The sequence below is a fragment of the Protomyctophum parallelum genome (genome assembly GCF_964188405.1).
Source record: "Protomyctophum parallelum genome assembly, chromosome: 4".
NCBI classification, from domain to species: Eukaryota; Metazoa; Chordata; class Actinopteri; order Myctophiformes; family Myctophidae; genus Protomyctophum; species Protomyctophum parallelum.
The window spans coordinates 22,906,426-22,922,752 of record NC_139700.1 but is presented as its reverse complement, the minus strand read 5'-3'; the positions used below and the strand labels follow the sequence as shown (position 1 = coordinate 22,922,752).

General features: G+C 42.1%; 1 protein-coding gene across 6 annotated transcripts in view; it reads left to right on the top strand.

The window, feature by feature from the left end:
* Positions 1 to 15,766, top strand: part of ppfibp1b (PPFIA binding protein 1b) — a 32,826-nt gene extending 17,060 nt beyond the window's left edge. For 3 of the 6 annotated variants that reach the window (XM_083763767.1, XM_083763768.1, XM_083763769.1), the window contains 19 exons: positions 383 to 427; positions 1,545 to 1,606; positions 1,724 to 1,808; positions 1,980 to 2,119; positions 4,524 to 4,645; positions 5,353 to 5,413; positions 5,947 to 6,148; positions 6,779 to 6,811; positions 7,506 to 7,647; positions 7,918 to 8,049; positions 9,009 to 9,159; positions 9,697 to 9,808; positions 10,301 to 10,389; positions 11,974 to 12,096; positions 12,428 to 12,553; positions 13,424 to 13,612; positions 13,877 to 14,044; positions 14,237 to 14,302; positions 14,539 to 15,766. In XM_083763767.1, coding sequence (XP_083619893.1) covers positions 383 to 427; positions 1,545 to 1,606; positions 1,724 to 1,808; positions 1,980 to 2,119; positions 4,524 to 4,645; positions 5,353 to 5,413; positions 5,947 to 6,148; positions 6,779 to 6,811; positions 7,506 to 7,647; positions 7,918 to 8,049; positions 9,009 to 9,159; positions 9,697 to 9,808; positions 10,301 to 10,389; positions 11,974 to 12,096; positions 12,428 to 12,553; positions 13,424 to 13,612; positions 13,877 to 14,044; positions 14,237 to 14,302; positions 14,539 to 14,622 — 2,132 coding nt within the window. In that variant the 3' untranslated portion in view covers positions 14,623 to 15,766. The remainder of the gene's footprint in view (positions 1 to 382; positions 428 to 1,544; positions 1,607 to 1,723; positions 1,809 to 1,979; positions 2,120 to 4,523; positions 4,646 to 5,352; positions 5,414 to 5,946; positions 6,149 to 6,778; positions 6,812 to 7,505; positions 7,648 to 7,917; positions 8,050 to 9,008; positions 9,160 to 9,696; positions 9,809 to 10,300; positions 10,390 to 11,973; positions 12,097 to 12,427; positions 12,554 to 13,423; positions 13,613 to 13,876; positions 14,045 to 14,236; positions 14,303 to 14,538) is intronic. The other 3 variants (XM_083763770.1, XM_083763772.1, XM_083763771.1) reach the window with 3 other exon arrangements.
* Positions 15,767 to 16,327: the final 561 nt, after the last annotated feature.

Genomic DNA, 16,327 nt, shown 5'->3' with positions numbered 1-16,327 from the left:
ATTAAACTCAATGTATTTTCGCGAAAGTAAATTAAAAGACTTAACCACTTAAGTCCTAATATCCCTCTTCTGGTGCAGCAAAAATAGCAGATCTACAAGCTCACAACACATTGCAAGTTTGCAACACTATGTATTGTGAGATTGTAGATTGGCGATCTTTGCCAAAAAATATTGGTGTAGAGGAGAGCATTGTGGGGCCTGATAGACCCATGGGGGGCGCATGTCAATACATCACATAGGGTTTAAGTGGTTAAAGACATAGTGAATGAATATTGTTGTGTTAATGAAAACAAGTCAGGCATGTTTACAGATCAGACTGGTGGGAAATCCTCCAGAAATCTGCCAATAGTTTTTTGTTTCATAACTCCTCTGTCCTGTTTAGTCTCTCATCCAGATGAAACTCTTAAAAAGAGGCTGAAAGAGAAACGTAAGGGCGGTTTTAATGCCTGCCTGTTTATTGTTGCACCTCATTATCTGTCCCCTGTTTGCATGTTTGGGCATGAGCCACCTGAACCCCTGCTTGTCCATTATAACCCATTGGAGTGCTAATAACTGACTGTCTATGGAGGCCCAGTGCTCCACCTCACTGTTTAAAAATAGTGCCTCTGTTAAGCATAATTTATACTTTGTCATACTTAATTTCAAGCTTGAAAATCTGTTATTTTTGGCACTGTTGTGTCACAAAGTATAAATTAGGCATTATTAGCACCAAGGAGACTGAATCCCAAACTCTTATTGTCATGTCAAATGTGCCCAATCTGAAACATCAACAAGGAATGTTCGCTTTTTGTTTTTCAAACAGAAAATTAAGAATGAATGGTTTTACTGTGTCATCCACTTTCTTGCTCCTCCCTGTCACCCGTGCAGGCTGTGCACCCCACCCTCACAATAATCACCTCTTGTACTGTACCCCTGAACAACTCTCCTTATACTTGCCTCTCACTTCTCTAAACGTTCCCTCCTTACATCAGCACCCAATGTGTGCCATGCTAGCTAACATAACATAACATAACATTATTGTGAGAGCTATGATCTGTAGTCTCTGCCACATACTTCAGGGTTTTCATGATGGTAGAGCGTTTTCATTTACTGCACGTGACTCTGTTGCACAAACTTGGCCACTCTGGGCAGTGGGCACTGGGCACCTATAATAAATGTATGTTATTTTGAAAACCATATTCTTAAAAAGATACTTTAGTTGTAGAAAATATAAGAAAGTGACCATTTAAAAGTAAACTTTGATGTTTTAAATGGTCACTAGTGAAAGCTAAACCGTTGTTCCCCAGGCCAGGGTTGCTAATGTTGGATGCGTACTCTTTAATGTTCTTCTAAAGAGCTGTGCATGATGGAAAGTGAAAATGTTCTACTTAGATAAACAATGTCACATCAAGTCTCCAGTTAAATGTGTGAGAGACTGAAGCTGGCATAAATGGCAAACATGTATTGCGGTATACCAATATGTGTCCAGGCTCACTCCATCAGGGAGTTTCCAGATCCACACATGCTCTGCTCTGTGTCTGAAATGCTTGTCTTCTCATCACTAGACGTGGAAGTGCAGAGAATGAAAAAGGCAGTTGAATCGCTTATGGTAGCCAATGAGGAGAAGGTAAGTGGCCCAGGTTATTTTTCCACTCTTTATTCACATTTAGTTCAGCGCTCTGCGCTGACTCTGCTCTGCTGTCAAGCAACCACCTCCACCATCCCATTGCCTCTTCATCCACAGGATCGCAAGATCGATGAGCTGAAGCAGTCGCTGCTGCGCTACAAAAAGGTCCAGGAGATGGTGATGTCTGTGCAAGGAAAGAAAGGTTAAACTACTTAGATTTTCGGTCACTGGCTCAGTTGAGGCAGAGGCTCCTTTATGTATTCAAAGGATCAATGTCTGATTCCATTGTGTATTTAAACTCTCAGTGACCCACATTGAGCATAGCCTCAAATTTCGTCTGTGGGCTGAGTTTTCTTTTCTTTTTCCAATCCAGAGAAAGCCAAAGATGGTGAGAGTGATGAGAGTCACAGTGACAGTCCTATCTCCATGTCGACGGTCAACCCTGTCGCCGCGGAGACTGAACTGCCTGAAGTTGCTGGTGTTGTGGAAGTGAGAGAGAAGAGCCCAGATGAGGTAACACAGGAGTAGCACATTATGTCACAGTATCAGACTTTAGATGGAGTTGTCAATAGATGAAGAAAACTCCCACCCTGCTGGGAGAGCAGTTGGTCAAAATCGGATCAATCAGTCCACAAATATAGCCAGGGACAACTATCACGGCAGCCAACGGCGTCATCTCCGGGAGTTCCCAATAGCTTAGACAGTGGACACCCACTGGCAAAATAATAAGCCAATATGCACCCACTGAAATGAAGACTGAATATCCCCTCCCCCTGGTCATGTTGTCACGTAGTCACACACCTTTACGGGGGGGTGGGGGGGCGCTTGGGCCACTGAGGTGTTGGGGCGAACAGACCATTCATTCAAATGCTAATAAGGTGGCTTTTGTTCTGCTGCCAGGTAGAGAGTATAAATGTTGCATACAGTACAGTACAGGCTTTACTTCCATTTGACTACTATGATGAAGCCACCTCAAGCCAAGAAGAGATTTGTCCAGTCCATGCTACAATTTGGCACCGCCGCCGCTGCCGCCGGCTAAAACACACCCTAACCAGTCCTTAATATTTAGCGGAAAACCCACCAATAAGCCCTTATCCAACACAAATTAACAAATTTTTCTCAAGCCGCACAATTTCACTGGAGCGCGCAGCGCTTATATGCACGCAGACAGCAGACACATGATACAGGCCTACATTTCCCGACCCAAACACTGAGGACAGTGAGGAGGTAAAGTAAACTTGTTTACTTTTCGGTGCGCACTCCAAGCAGAGGTCCTCACAAGTATAGGTAAAACACCGCCACCACCGCCGCCACAGTCCCAATGGCCAGTCACGCAAAAAGTTGATATCTAACTTTGGCTATAATCAGCCAAATCTCAACCGATTCGTATAATTCCAAATGGTATACAATCAATGAAATTTATATTTTCCATTTTTCATGGGCGTATAAGTCATAGAGCCAGAGAAAGGAGAGATATGGTAGGGTATAAACACTAAGCCCTGTTAGCCATGCAGCCTATATGTTTCATGAGCTGTGGTGGCTTGCACTCTCTCAATTAGGGATTTTCCCAGTGGTTAATTTCACTGATGTGTACAACCTTTATTCAAATAGTTGCAAATGTATTAATTAAAAAACTGAGCATGTATGTTTGATCTATAAGGCCAAACCTCATTTGAAAGAATATATTCAGAGTATACTCTTCATTAGCAAACTGTAAATAAAGTACCAAACGAAGAAGAAAAAAACTCGGGGGGGGGGTGGACTGGGGAGCACTCACTGACGTTATAAGAACCTTACGCCCCTGACGGCAGCAATCGGTCGTTCTAAAGTTTTCCAACATTGATCTATCATATACTGTAATTAGAGTTTATTTTTTTCTTTTCACTCTTAATAAAGTAACAAAAATCAGGCACCTGGGCTAAATCACACTCTGTTCCAGCGAATACCAAACAACTCGCCCCTTTACCAACTCGCCTCGGGCGTACAGCCGGTGGAACTCCTTTAGGTGGTATTCCTAAAGTAAATTATGCTTAAACGGTTAAACCTAACCTTATTCCTAACATTAACCTCAGTAAAACTATGTCTAAACCCAACCCTATTCCTAAACGTAACCCCAGTAAAACTATTCCTAACCCTAAACGTATTTCTAACCTTATTCTCAGTAAAATCGTACCTGTTTCCGTTCCAGCATGATGTACATATAGTTAGCTCTCTTGGTCATTGATATCTATATATCAAATTCAATATATATCAATCCAGATAGTGTTTTGGTGACATCATTGATTATCTTGGCTCTCACACTCAGACACACTGCCAGCTTTGCAAGAGACTTACTCACGTTTGCGTGAGTGAACTGTTTCAGATTGCAAGGAGGAATGTGAGAGCGAATGCCATTTCTTTAATAGTTGGTGCAGGATGTATGAGGTGAGATTTCTCTCCCTCTTAAGCACTGCATGACACCCAAATCAACATGGCCGCCGAGGGGTTGTGTGGTTTGTTAGGCTCCACGCACAATGCACATCCCTACAAACCCATATACATTGCAACGGTTTCATGTTTTTACAACTTGATACATTGTTTTTTGTATTGTCCCTGTTAAATAAACGTATAAATAAAATAAATGATTGCACTGCATGTTATCTATGCTATGTTTCTGGAGAAAGTACTGGTGTAAAATCAACAGAGTGTGGAAAAAGGTGTTAAAGCAAATGTGTGAACTGAATCTAATTAATTTAATGGTGCCTTGTGTCCATCTTCTATGATTTTAGGTATTTAACTGCTGTCTAATTGTGCCCCAAGGGCAGTTTATCACTAAGCCACTGTATAGGAGTTGACAAGACGTGATGCAACATTCTGGAGTTGTTAATAATATATTGGCTGCCCTCCTTCCTGTGTTTTCACTCTGATCCTTGTTCAGCTGGACAGCCTCAGTGGAATGATTGACGTGCCCTCGCCCACTCCCAGCCCCTCTGCCAAGTCCAGCTATGATACAGACGGGGTATCGGAACAGGTTCCAGCAGATCCATTGGAACAACACAGGTTATTTTTTTATTATTATTATTTTAAGTAAAAAGAATAATAATAAAATAAATGTGTGGTTGTAGCAGACCATCCCTAGAGGCCATTTTCCACCTTTGTTCTCTGTCTGATCATTGTCTGTCCTGACTCTCCGCTGTAGCCTATAATGTCTAATGAAGACGAGACGTAGACCACAGCAATATCATTTGTATTAAATCAGGCACACAGTTACCCAAATCTGGTTAATGACAAATCTAATCTAAAACTACTGATGAGAGGAACTTCTCATTATTTGTGTGTTTTATATATAAATTGTACTGACTGTAGCTCTCAGCTCGTCTATGCTGCAAGCCAATGCTTGTCCTGTCCATTCCCTACAGTCGTGCAGAGAGTGAGGAATTGTCCCCTGAGCCTATAGAAGATGAATTAAATCCGCACTTCCAGTCGAGTAAGAGTCTTTATTAATAAAGAATGTGCTCCGCAGCAGCAGTCATACCAGACAGACAAACGCGTTTCGGCGCGCAGGCCTTCATCAGTGTCAAAATTGCAACCCCTTGTCCCCTGAGCCCACATTTATGTTACACGAGTATGTGTGAAGGAGCGTGTCAGAGCGTGTAGCTCTGGATCTCACCCACTCGCAACTTTCCCCGAGGCAATTTGGAGACTGACAGATTGTCCTCCTGACTGAGGTGTGCATTGTGCTCAGTGGTGGTCTATTGTCATTGCAGCACTCCAGACACCACCAAGGCTGGCAGCCCGGACCCCTTGGACAGCATCACTAGTGAAAAGGTAAAATACTTTGTTCACAGTCAAATCCTGAGCGTACATGTAATGTTTGAGTGTATACATTTACAAATAACGGGATACTTGAATGCATTTACATTCTGAAAGTGTCCACCTGTTACTCATTAAGTTGGCAATAAGGCCTGTTTTATAAGATTGCAGATCTGCAAGCTCACAATGGTGAGCCTTCAAGTGAACTTGAAGGCTGTTTTTTTTGTGCGTGACACAAATGCACAACCAAGTATAAATTAGACATAACACTATTCTATTATGTCATTTTTAATCTGTGTGAGCTTGGCCAGTAATGAAAGCAAGCTGTCCAGTTCTACTAAAACATTCCTTTTAACTGTAGGTATTCTTTTCATCACGTTCTTAGGCCACACTGTCTTCAAAACCACTGTACCTTCACTCTGAAGGTGACGCAATTAAGTTTGCTTATCGTGACAGACTAGTTGGCATCTAGTTGTACAGCATGCATCTTAACTGTTTTGTCCTGTATTCGGAGTGCAGCATGTTTGTAAATATCTGCTATTTGTTAGCAATGTTTTCCTTTCTCTCAGAACAATGCCAGTGAAGAGATCAGTAAAGTCAGTGAAAAGCCACCCAAGGGTCCCTCTGCCACCTTGCCACCCTCGGTCTCACCTGCAGACGATGATGCCTTTGGAACAAGAAAGGCCCGTTCATCCTTTGGGAAGGGCTTCTTCAAGAGGGGCAAGAGGACAGCCAGCACCCCCAACCTCGGTAAGAGACTAGATAGCTTTGCAGTGACAATATTAACACGTCTTATTGTGGATGCATTGTGCTTTCTATTTCATATCGTATGTGTGTAATGTGTAGCTTATTTATGCACATCCTCATACAGCAAATAGTTGCAAATCATTTGTAAATGTTTCTATACTGTAACACGTCAATGTTCCTTTCATGAACATTGACAACATACAACATACAGTACCTGTCAATAAAAACTATTTGGAGTTTACCTTGAAGCGACACAAATGTCTACGTATTATTTTACTTTTCACATGTTTGTGATTATTTTCTTTTTCTCATTTTCAAGACTTCTCTTCTTTCACAGACAGCTTTTTCTCAGCATTTCCTGAAGCCACACCCATGACATAATGTGTTCCCAGGACCGTAATTTTCAGCCCACGCAAATTGTGGTCCTCATTTAATTATGGAAGCTGCCGTGTAGTGGTGTACTGTATGCCTTGCGTCTATGTGTGTGCCTTTTCTGTGTGGACTACATGTAATTGTATGTTCCATTCTAAGTCCCCCTGTCTCAGTTGTTGTCGTCCATTTGATAATCTTTTCCCTCTATCTTGTTCCTATTGTGTTGGGCCGTGTCGTGTGTGCTTTGTGTAACACGTGAAGACCGCAGCCGGAGTGCAAGTGCACCTATGCTAGGTACAGTATGGGACCGTAGGGCATGTTAGGGTTGCAGTAGTTCTCTGGGGGTAAATCAGGAGACTACGGAAATCACCCTCATAAATAAGACCATCTACATCCTTCCCTAAAGTGCTCATTTGAGTATACTGTAGCTGCAGTAGCTGAAGCAACCACACCCCTTGTCACAAGCAGGTTTTCCGAGTGAAATTGCTTTTAACAAGCACCGTTGGAAACATACAGACAACGTGTCGTATGTTTATCTTTGTGTGTCTGCGCCTGCATGTTTGCTTCTGTAATGTCTTTTTTTTCTGTCTTTACTCAAAACACTTTGTCATGTCCCCAGTCATTACTACCAACTGTAAAATTGCACCCTTTTTAATCTATTTTTTATTTTTACTGGCTCTCTCTGCAGAAAATCCTTTGGCCTCTTTGGCCAACTTTCTTTAATTTCAAATGAAACGGCAATGTTCATTTACAGGCTCTAATATGTCCCTAAATGTTCTTCACTTAATATGCATGCATATCAGGCAGCGTATCGCGGCTTTCACCCCATCCCCAGTTCTCATATGCCCAACGGTCTGTGTTTTGATGATCGCAGCTCCAGACCCCTGAGTGACGCCTCCCATCACTTCCGATCCCTGCATGTCTCCCACACTGGCGCTCGCTGATTGATGTTGATGTTGATGTCTGATTCCCTGCTTGTTTTGTACAGCTGAAACAGACCAACCAGGTACTGACCATCTGGACTTAGCCGGGATGCCTCAGAGGTCGGCCAACAGCGACAGCACCAACACACTCCCAACCACCCCAGAGGGAAAGAAGAAAGCCAAGGGCATTAAGAAGCTCTTTGGAAAGTAAGCATATATTTGATTGATGTTGATGGATGATCCTTTCTATAAGAATAAGAAGTAGATGAAAATGATCATGTACATGCCTTATCTCATAGTATATAACCTACACTTCCATTGTTCACACTGTGAGTGTGAGTGTGTGATATACTGTATGTTAGTGCATGGCCAATAAACAGATTTCTAGTTCAATATGAATGTCGGAGAGATTATTTTTGTAAACAGTTAGAGAGATTAGTTTTCTTCTGACTGGACACTTCAATGTGTCATATTCAGGCTGAAAAGAAGTCAGTCTACCACATTCAATCTGGATGACAACCTATCAGAAGGCGAGTTCAAGCGGGGAGGAGTGCGAGCCACAGCAGGCCCCAGACTGGGTTGGTCCCGTGACCTCCAGGGGGCCAACAAGTAAGTGTGTGCATTCACCTTGAATAAAGAAAAGCAGCGTGATGTGTGGACTCTCTCTCTGCTGTGTACACACTGCACAGCACCCCCACATTCCTTCAGCTATGAGACTCAAAGGAGACATTTGGAATTTGGTTTCCCTGGAACCCAAACATACAAAAATACAATGAATGAACAGTTTGACGGCCGCTAATTGTTTAATCAAACGATGGACTCTGCTTAATACGCTAAACCCGCCTTTTGTTTTATGTGTTTAATTCGCCGTATTTTAATTAAAAAGAAACAGCGGCTTTGTCGCGGACCTGGTGACGAGGCCGTCACGTTATGATGACGAAACCGGAAATCAACCCATGCGCTGGGCTGCTAGGGCTTCTGGGAAATTGTGGGGGTTTGTCTGGACTACAACGCCTCTTAGAGGCGGATCTTGTGCCTCACCATCATGGTGCTGATTATCAAAACAAACGGACGGATAATTTTTCGCCGGATTTTCACGGATCAAAATATACTTCAGCGTATGCTCTAAAGGTAATAAAACAATCTCGGCAGCGTAGAATATTTGATTAAAATGCGGGTAAAGTGTTTTATGGAGTCATCACTTGATTTGTTTTTTGGGTGCTTACAATATAAGTGAGCCATGAGCCTGTTTGGGAAATACGGCACTTCAACATAAGATTCAGAGACCTAACAAAGAAGACTATCGTCAATGTCTGACTTAAAGTTAAAAAAAAGGTTGTTTATCTACATGTCAAACACCTCAGGAGTCTAAATTATGAAGCAGAAGGCTAAATATAGTATATTTGTGATGGTCAACCAAGTGTAGGACTGCCTTTAAAACCTTTGAAAGCTTTGACTCATCATGTGGTCAAGAATACTCATTCGTACTTTGTCTTTGTTTTCATCAGGCTCTTCTTTCTTCCTTTTTTTCCTCCCTTGTTTTTGCATGTTGTCCTTGTATTTCTTAGTGACCTGGATGCTCCATTTGCGCGCTGGTCTAAGGATCAGGTGTGTGACTGGCTACAGGAGCAGGGTCTTGGCTTATATGTGAACATGGGCCGGGTCTGGATCTCTTCTGGACAGACGTTGCTACAGGCATCACAACATGACCTGGAGAGGGTACGGAAACTACAGTACATACGCCACATTAACCCATTCTGGGCGGGAACCCCTTTTGGTGTTTTAAGCATTATGTTATACTTTAGCTATTGAATAATAGCAGATCTACAAGCTTTTACGAGCTTGTAGATCTTCTATCATGAAAAATCGTGAAAATGTGGCGCAAATCTTTCAGAGCGAACATTTTTAACTCAAATCTTTGCTTCCACCAAAGAAATGTATTTCGGTATCAGTGTCTTATGAGATGGGTTGTCAACCTAGGGTTGTACACTATAGTACATTTCCCATCTTCCATCTCTCTTATTGCTTTATACATTCACTCAGTCTTTCTTTAGTCTTTTCTTTTGATGACGATCATTGCCAGGCCAGCGATTCCTGCTTCTCTCTGCAACGGTTTGTGCTGCGCTGCAAAATGGAGAGGAGTGGGTCTGTGAAATGGATGGAAATAACGCTTGTTGTTAGGCTAACCACGTGCGTGCATAACCCCGGGGCTGTCTGGTGTAATACTCTCCTCTCTTCTCCTTTGTGTATGTTTAGGAGCTCGGCATAAAACACCCTCTGCACAGAAAGAAGCTGCAGTTGGCCCTGCAGGCCCTGGGCTCAGAAGAGGAAGACGGCAAGGGCAAGCTGGACTACAACTGGGTGACAAGTGAGTACCAACAACCACCAGTCAGTAGAGATGAAGAGTTTTAAAATGGTGTCTCCCTGTCTCCCCATTTGATGCCTCTGCAGTCTGCATGTCAACCTGGAAATGACCTCTGTCATGAAAATAAACTAGTAAACAAAGACTTATGAAATACTCACTTGCTATGAATACATGTAAAAAACACTAAGCACACAGTTATTACACATATATTAACTGGGTAATTTATGTCATAGAACAATAAATGAAACTTATTTTCTGTATAAGTCAAAAAACAAAAAAGCTTTGTAAACCAGAGGGCACCTATTGTGAACTCCTGGTTTTAGGACTACAAACTGTAGCGCTCTAATTGTCCCTTGATTACAACCAGAAAAACTGGGTTTCAAGTGAGCGGGAACAACTGTTAAAGGGAGGCTGATCTCAGTTCTGTATTATTATCTTCATCAGTAAATTGATTAGACTATCATCTTCCCTCTAACAACACCCATCACGTTTCAGGATGGCTGGATGACATTGGCCTGCCTCAGTATAAGACCCAATTCGATGAGGGGAGGGTGGATGGTCGCCTGCTGCACTATATGACAGTGGTGAGTGCAAAGAGAGTGAGACATGCTGGATGCTGCACTATATGACAGTGGTCACTGGTGAGTGCTGAGAGTGTAAGACATGCTGGATGCTGCACTACATGTATATGACAGTGGTGAGTGCTGAGAGAGTGACACATGCTGGATGCTGCACTACAGTATATCATGACAGTGGTGAGTGCTGAGAGAGTGACACATGCTGGATGCTGCACTACAGTATATCATGACAGTGGTGAGTGCTGAGAGAGTGACACATGCTGGATGCTGCACTACAGTATATCATGACAGTGGTGAGTGCTGAGAGAGTGACACATGCTGGATGCCGCACTACAGTATATCATGACAGTGGTGAGTGCTGAGAGAGTGACACATGCTGGATATTGCACTACACTATATGACAGTGGAGAGTGCTGAGAGAGTGAGATATGCTGGATATTGCACTACACTACACTATATGACAGTGGTGAGTGCTGAGAGAGTGAGACATGCTGGATATTGCACTACACTATATGACAGTGGTGAATGCTGAGAGAGTGAGATATGCTGGATATTGCACTACACTACACTATATGACAGTGGTGAGTGCTGAGAGAGTGACACATGCTGGATGCTGCACTATATGACAGTGGTTGAGTGCTGAGAGAGTGAGACATGCTGGATACTGCACTACATGACAGTGGTGAGTGCCGAGAGAGTGAGACATGCTGGATGCTGCACTACATGACAGTGGTGAGTGCCGAGAGAGTGAGATATGCTGGATGCTGCACTACAGTATATGACAGTGGTTGAGTGCTGAGAGAGTGAGACATGCTGGATACTGCACTACATGACAGTGGTGAGTGCCGAGAGAGTGAGACATGCTGGATGCTGCACTACATGACAGTGTTGAGTGCTGAGAGAGTGGTACTCACCACACTTATTTGTTTTACTTCAGTAGCAATACCATATAATATACAAATACTCTGGTACAAGAAAAACATCTGTATTCCAAGCTTTATACCAGAGTAAAAGTACAAAGTGTTGGAGTCAAAATATACTTACAATATCAAAGTAAAAGTACTCTTTATGAATAATAGCAGATCTACAAGCTCACAACGAGTCACAATGAAATGTGTTGGGAGCTTGTAGATCACCTATTTTTGAATTGTTGACGTAACTAGTAACTAAAGCTGTCAAATGTCTTCAGATCACATGGGTGGGTCTGATGATCCCAATGTCAGCTCTCATCAGGCAGCACAGAGTGTACTGACTGTATAAAATTTATATAATTGGAAATGGTCTGGTCTGACCCTCATAATAATCCAGTTTTCACAGCCTCTGGCAATCTTTTCAAACTGCAATTATTCCCAGCTTCCCACGCATCCATTCATTTTTTATATGCCGTATGGGCGGGCGTATTCCAGTCATGTAAACACTGCAGTATTATCAATGATATGTAGGTGTTGGTCACATACTGTAATCATCCTGGAAAATGATCTATGGAAGTGAGTACCCGGATGTAGAAGTGGTCTATTACTGTTGTTTTTTGCTTGTTTGTTTTTAATTCACACTTATTGAATACGGTCTGTGTTTCTGTGTGTTCCTCAGGATGACTTGCTTTCCCTGAAAGTGGGGAGTGTCCTGCATCACCTCAGTATCAAACGAGCTATCCAGGTGCTGCGACTCAACACCTTTGAACCCAACTGTTTACGCCGCAGACCCTCTGATGAGGTGGGTTCACTGTCTGCAATAACACAAAACTGCAGAACAATTTGCAAATATTGCACCTCAACATTTCTTCAGCAAAAGAGCCACAATGCTGAAGAATGGAAGTTATTTAAATTTATGTTACACAACTATGCGTCCAGAATTATGACAATGCATTTCATATTTCATTTGTCAAAGTTACTAATCATATCTCTTTCCCTTATTCTCTCACTTGACCTCTATCCTCTCTCGGTTCTCACAGAATACATACTACAAAATGTGCATGTTTCCACCTGTAAACCTGTAATGTGACAAATAAAGCTGCTTCTGATCCTTCTATGTGCTGTGGCTCCAGAACAACATCTCTCCAGCTGAGGTCTCCCAGTGGACCAACCACAGAGTGATGGAATGGCTGCGGTCTGTTGACCTGGCAGAGTACGCCCCCAATCTGAGAGGCAGTGGCGTGCATGGAGGCCTCATGGTAAGAGAACCAGATCTCACTAGGTTTTCCCTCAGAAACCAGCTAGAGTCCGCTAAAGCAGGGGTTCTCAAACTTGACCCCATTTTGGGGGGATTTCCCTGGGGGCAATCCCACACTTTATTTATAGCGCAATTTCAAATTGCACACATTTGTAAACGGAATCATATTTTGCCAAAATATATTGCCAGAACTAACAGATTTTCTTAATCCAGCTCTTCATTTTATCTTTGGCCACTGACCATGTGTTTCTCTCCATCGTGGCATCGCCGCTCGTTAATGTTACATTACGATCCGAACATTTTGTATTGAGTTGTGCTTGTTTGTTGACTCAAATGCCGATTCGGGGGCTTATTGTGTTTGCTAGCACATACGCTACAACAGCTACAATTTCAGTGATCCCTCCAGTGCCAATTTACCAGCGTTCATTTAACTCTGAGAGGGTACAAATGGAACCAAATGACCCAGTAATCCCAGCGTTACAAAAACTATTTTAAGCCCCCCATCCGCTCATAGAACTTCATTCATGGCTGCTATATTTAACTATTTGATATTGTTTATGAACAGCTAAATCACTTCTGTGTGCTTCTGCAAGGGCTGTGTGTGTGTGTGTGTGTGTGTGTGTGTGTGTGTGTGTGTGTGTGTGTGTGTGTGTGTGTGTGTGTGTGTGTGTGTGTGTGTGTGTGTGTGTGTGTGTGTGTGTGTGTGTGTGTGTGTGTGTGTGTGTGTGTGTGTGTGTGTTGTCTTTCCTGTGTTGCTGCTGGTTTTTGGTCAGTTGGAGCTGTATGTGTGTCTGAGGAGTCAAGTTCCTGCGAGCCCACTTTGGGTCACTAACCCCTATGCTAACGCCTCATAACTCCTACCCTCCCCTAGGTCCTGGAGCCCCGCTTTAACGTGGAGACTATGGCCCTGTTGCTGAACATCCCTCCCAACAAGACCCTGCTGCGTCGCCACCTCGCCACCCACTTCAACCTGCTGGTGGGCCCAGATTCACAGCAGCTCAAACAGGAATGCCTGGAGAACCCAGACTACGTGCTTCTCACTGCAACCGCCAAGGTCAAGGTAGGTCGTAAGTTATGCATTTAGTGGTTCTTTTCCAATTCAAAGGGTAACCCAGAACATTCCATAACCTAATCTGTTTATGTTTTTTTTTTACATACGTAATAAATAAAAATGTTTTGTCCTAAACCTGTGAAATATGTTACATGTCACAGGACAGTTTCCTTAGTTCTTATAGTGGAAAAGAGCCATAAGACACACTACTCTTGAACACAGTACTGTGTTAGCACTTGCACTACAGTAAAGAACACATTTTTCCTTAACCAGCCAAGGAAACTGACGTTTGGGAGCTTTGGAAGTCTGAGGAAGAAGAAGCATGAAGAGAATGAGGAATACGTTTGTCCCATGGATGTGGAGATGCCAAAGGGACGTGGCTTTCAGAAGGGCTTTGTGGAGTTACAGATCTATGAGGATGACCTTGACAGACTAGAGCAGGTAGGAAGGTCAAATGTCCTCCACATAGGGCCTTTAAGTCAGGCTCGAGGCATATATATATCTGTGTATATATATATATATATATATATATCCGGTGTATATATATGAGAGAGAGATAATTGATAGAATAATCACTATGGAAATATTCAGTAGTTCTATCCCTATTGATGTTGGAGCTGTGTCTTTTTGCAGATGGAGGACTCGGAGGGAACTGTGCGGCAGATTGGAGCTTTTTCAGAAGGAATCCAAAACCTGACGGTAAGACCTAAGGTTTAGGTTTAGGCATAGTTTTTGTGAGGTTATGGTTAGGTTTAGGTTTGGGCATAGTTTTTGTGAGGTCCTCCGCCCTACTAGTAGTAGCCGGCGCTGTAAAACGAGCATCCCATCAGCGCCCATCGAAATCCAGGCTCAGCAATAGCGGGAGTCCCATTGTTACACAGACTGATAGGTATGTAATTAATATATACCCGCCCCCTTTGTATCATCGTTAACAGAGCATGCTGAAAGACGACGAGTTCTTCAAAGAGATCTCATATTCCCCCAACCCCAGTGTGACAGATGAAGATTCCAACGCGTGAGGCTGCATGCCACCATAATGCCGTGTGACCCTAATGCTGCTGTGAATGAAAGTCTGTGCCCAGCATCTCCACTAGCACACACACATCTCTCCCATCAAATGTACAATAAATGTACACACTCTGAATGCTTTTTACTAGTGTTACATTACATTCTAAGATGAGCCAAAAGTGTTACCAAGTTTCTCTCTCCTTTAAACCATGGTTTTGTTTTGTGTAAACCTACGACCCAGTACTGACTGTTCTACTCTTGATGTGTCACTCCATTTCACCCGTCCTCGGGCTATTGGGGAGAGAATTAAGGGCAACACCACTGTTTGCCTGCCAGCTGGTTACTGGAGACATTTTTATGTTAGTTGTTCATATACTTTTTTCTTTTTCTGGTTTTAAGTGATACATCATCAAGCATAAAAAACATTATCTAGATGATGCAAATAAAGAAATAATATATCTTTATAACTATATGTAACTATTGGAAGTCAGAGAATTTATCCAAATGTGTAATGTGCTGTGCAGATTATTTTTAAGAACTGACTGTAAAGTAAAGTAACTCAAACAGCTGCTATGATTTCTGCAGAACTTATGTAAGCCCCTCTGATGTAAAATCAGTTCTGAACAACCCATTAACTTTGCATGCATTTGCACCAATACCTCCATACAAAGGATAATGAATATGATTCATTAAGTGTCATTGCATGATATTTAAATGCATACTGTTAACAGATGAAAGGAACTTGTCAGTTATTTTACATTTTATACTGCAAATTGATTTAATATGGAATCCTGGTGACTCACACATGACATTGATATTTGTGGAATGGTGTTGCAACATATTCAGAGAGAAGTGAAATGATGCGAGGTTGCAGTCAGAGTAACGATGCTGTTGAGACAGATTTATACTTTGATTAAAAATGATATATTTTCACCTGAAAATATTTCTGTTGACACCGTTAACAACAGAAAGAAGTCTGTCGATACTTGAAAGTTGGAAATGCATCATTTGATTCTCGTCAGTGACATGTTGCACGACACTCGCCAAAGTATACATTTGCTTCTATGCAGCCCTTGACCGCAGCAGGGAATAACATTTTATACTGTGTACTTTTTCATTTATCAATTTCTAAGGTCATTAAAGTTATTTAAAGAGGATTGGCTACTTGTCTCAATTTGCACAAGGTATCTTCCCTGACATAGTTATTTCATAGCTGGGACCTCTGGTTTCTCAATTCGAGCTAGGTCTTTCATTTCTTGTATAATACTAGTCATCCACTATGTCAGATCTGTGTTATTTATATCTGGTGAGATACTACAATGTTTGTGTAATGCACAGGTAATCAGCACCAGATGAGCAATATGGTTGCCAGTGGAAGATGATGCATTACTTCACTCTGCAATATTACAGATGAATGTGTTGGATTGGCACCATTCAAGGAACTCCACATTTTTTTAATTAGGCTATTCATATTCATTGTCTCACAGACACTGAAGAACAAAGTATTTTCCTGTGTTTGTTTTTGTTAAGAATGCACAAAGAGTGTAGAAATTGTAGTCCGTCATGAATAATGCAGCTTTGAATATTAGCTTTTTTAGTTTTTTTGTTGTAAGAGTTCTCATAATAAACTGATAGCCGCCCTAAATCAAAAGCCAATTGAACAAATTCACTATCAGAAAGAGATTCTGAACAGCAGATATAGGTCTACAACTTAAT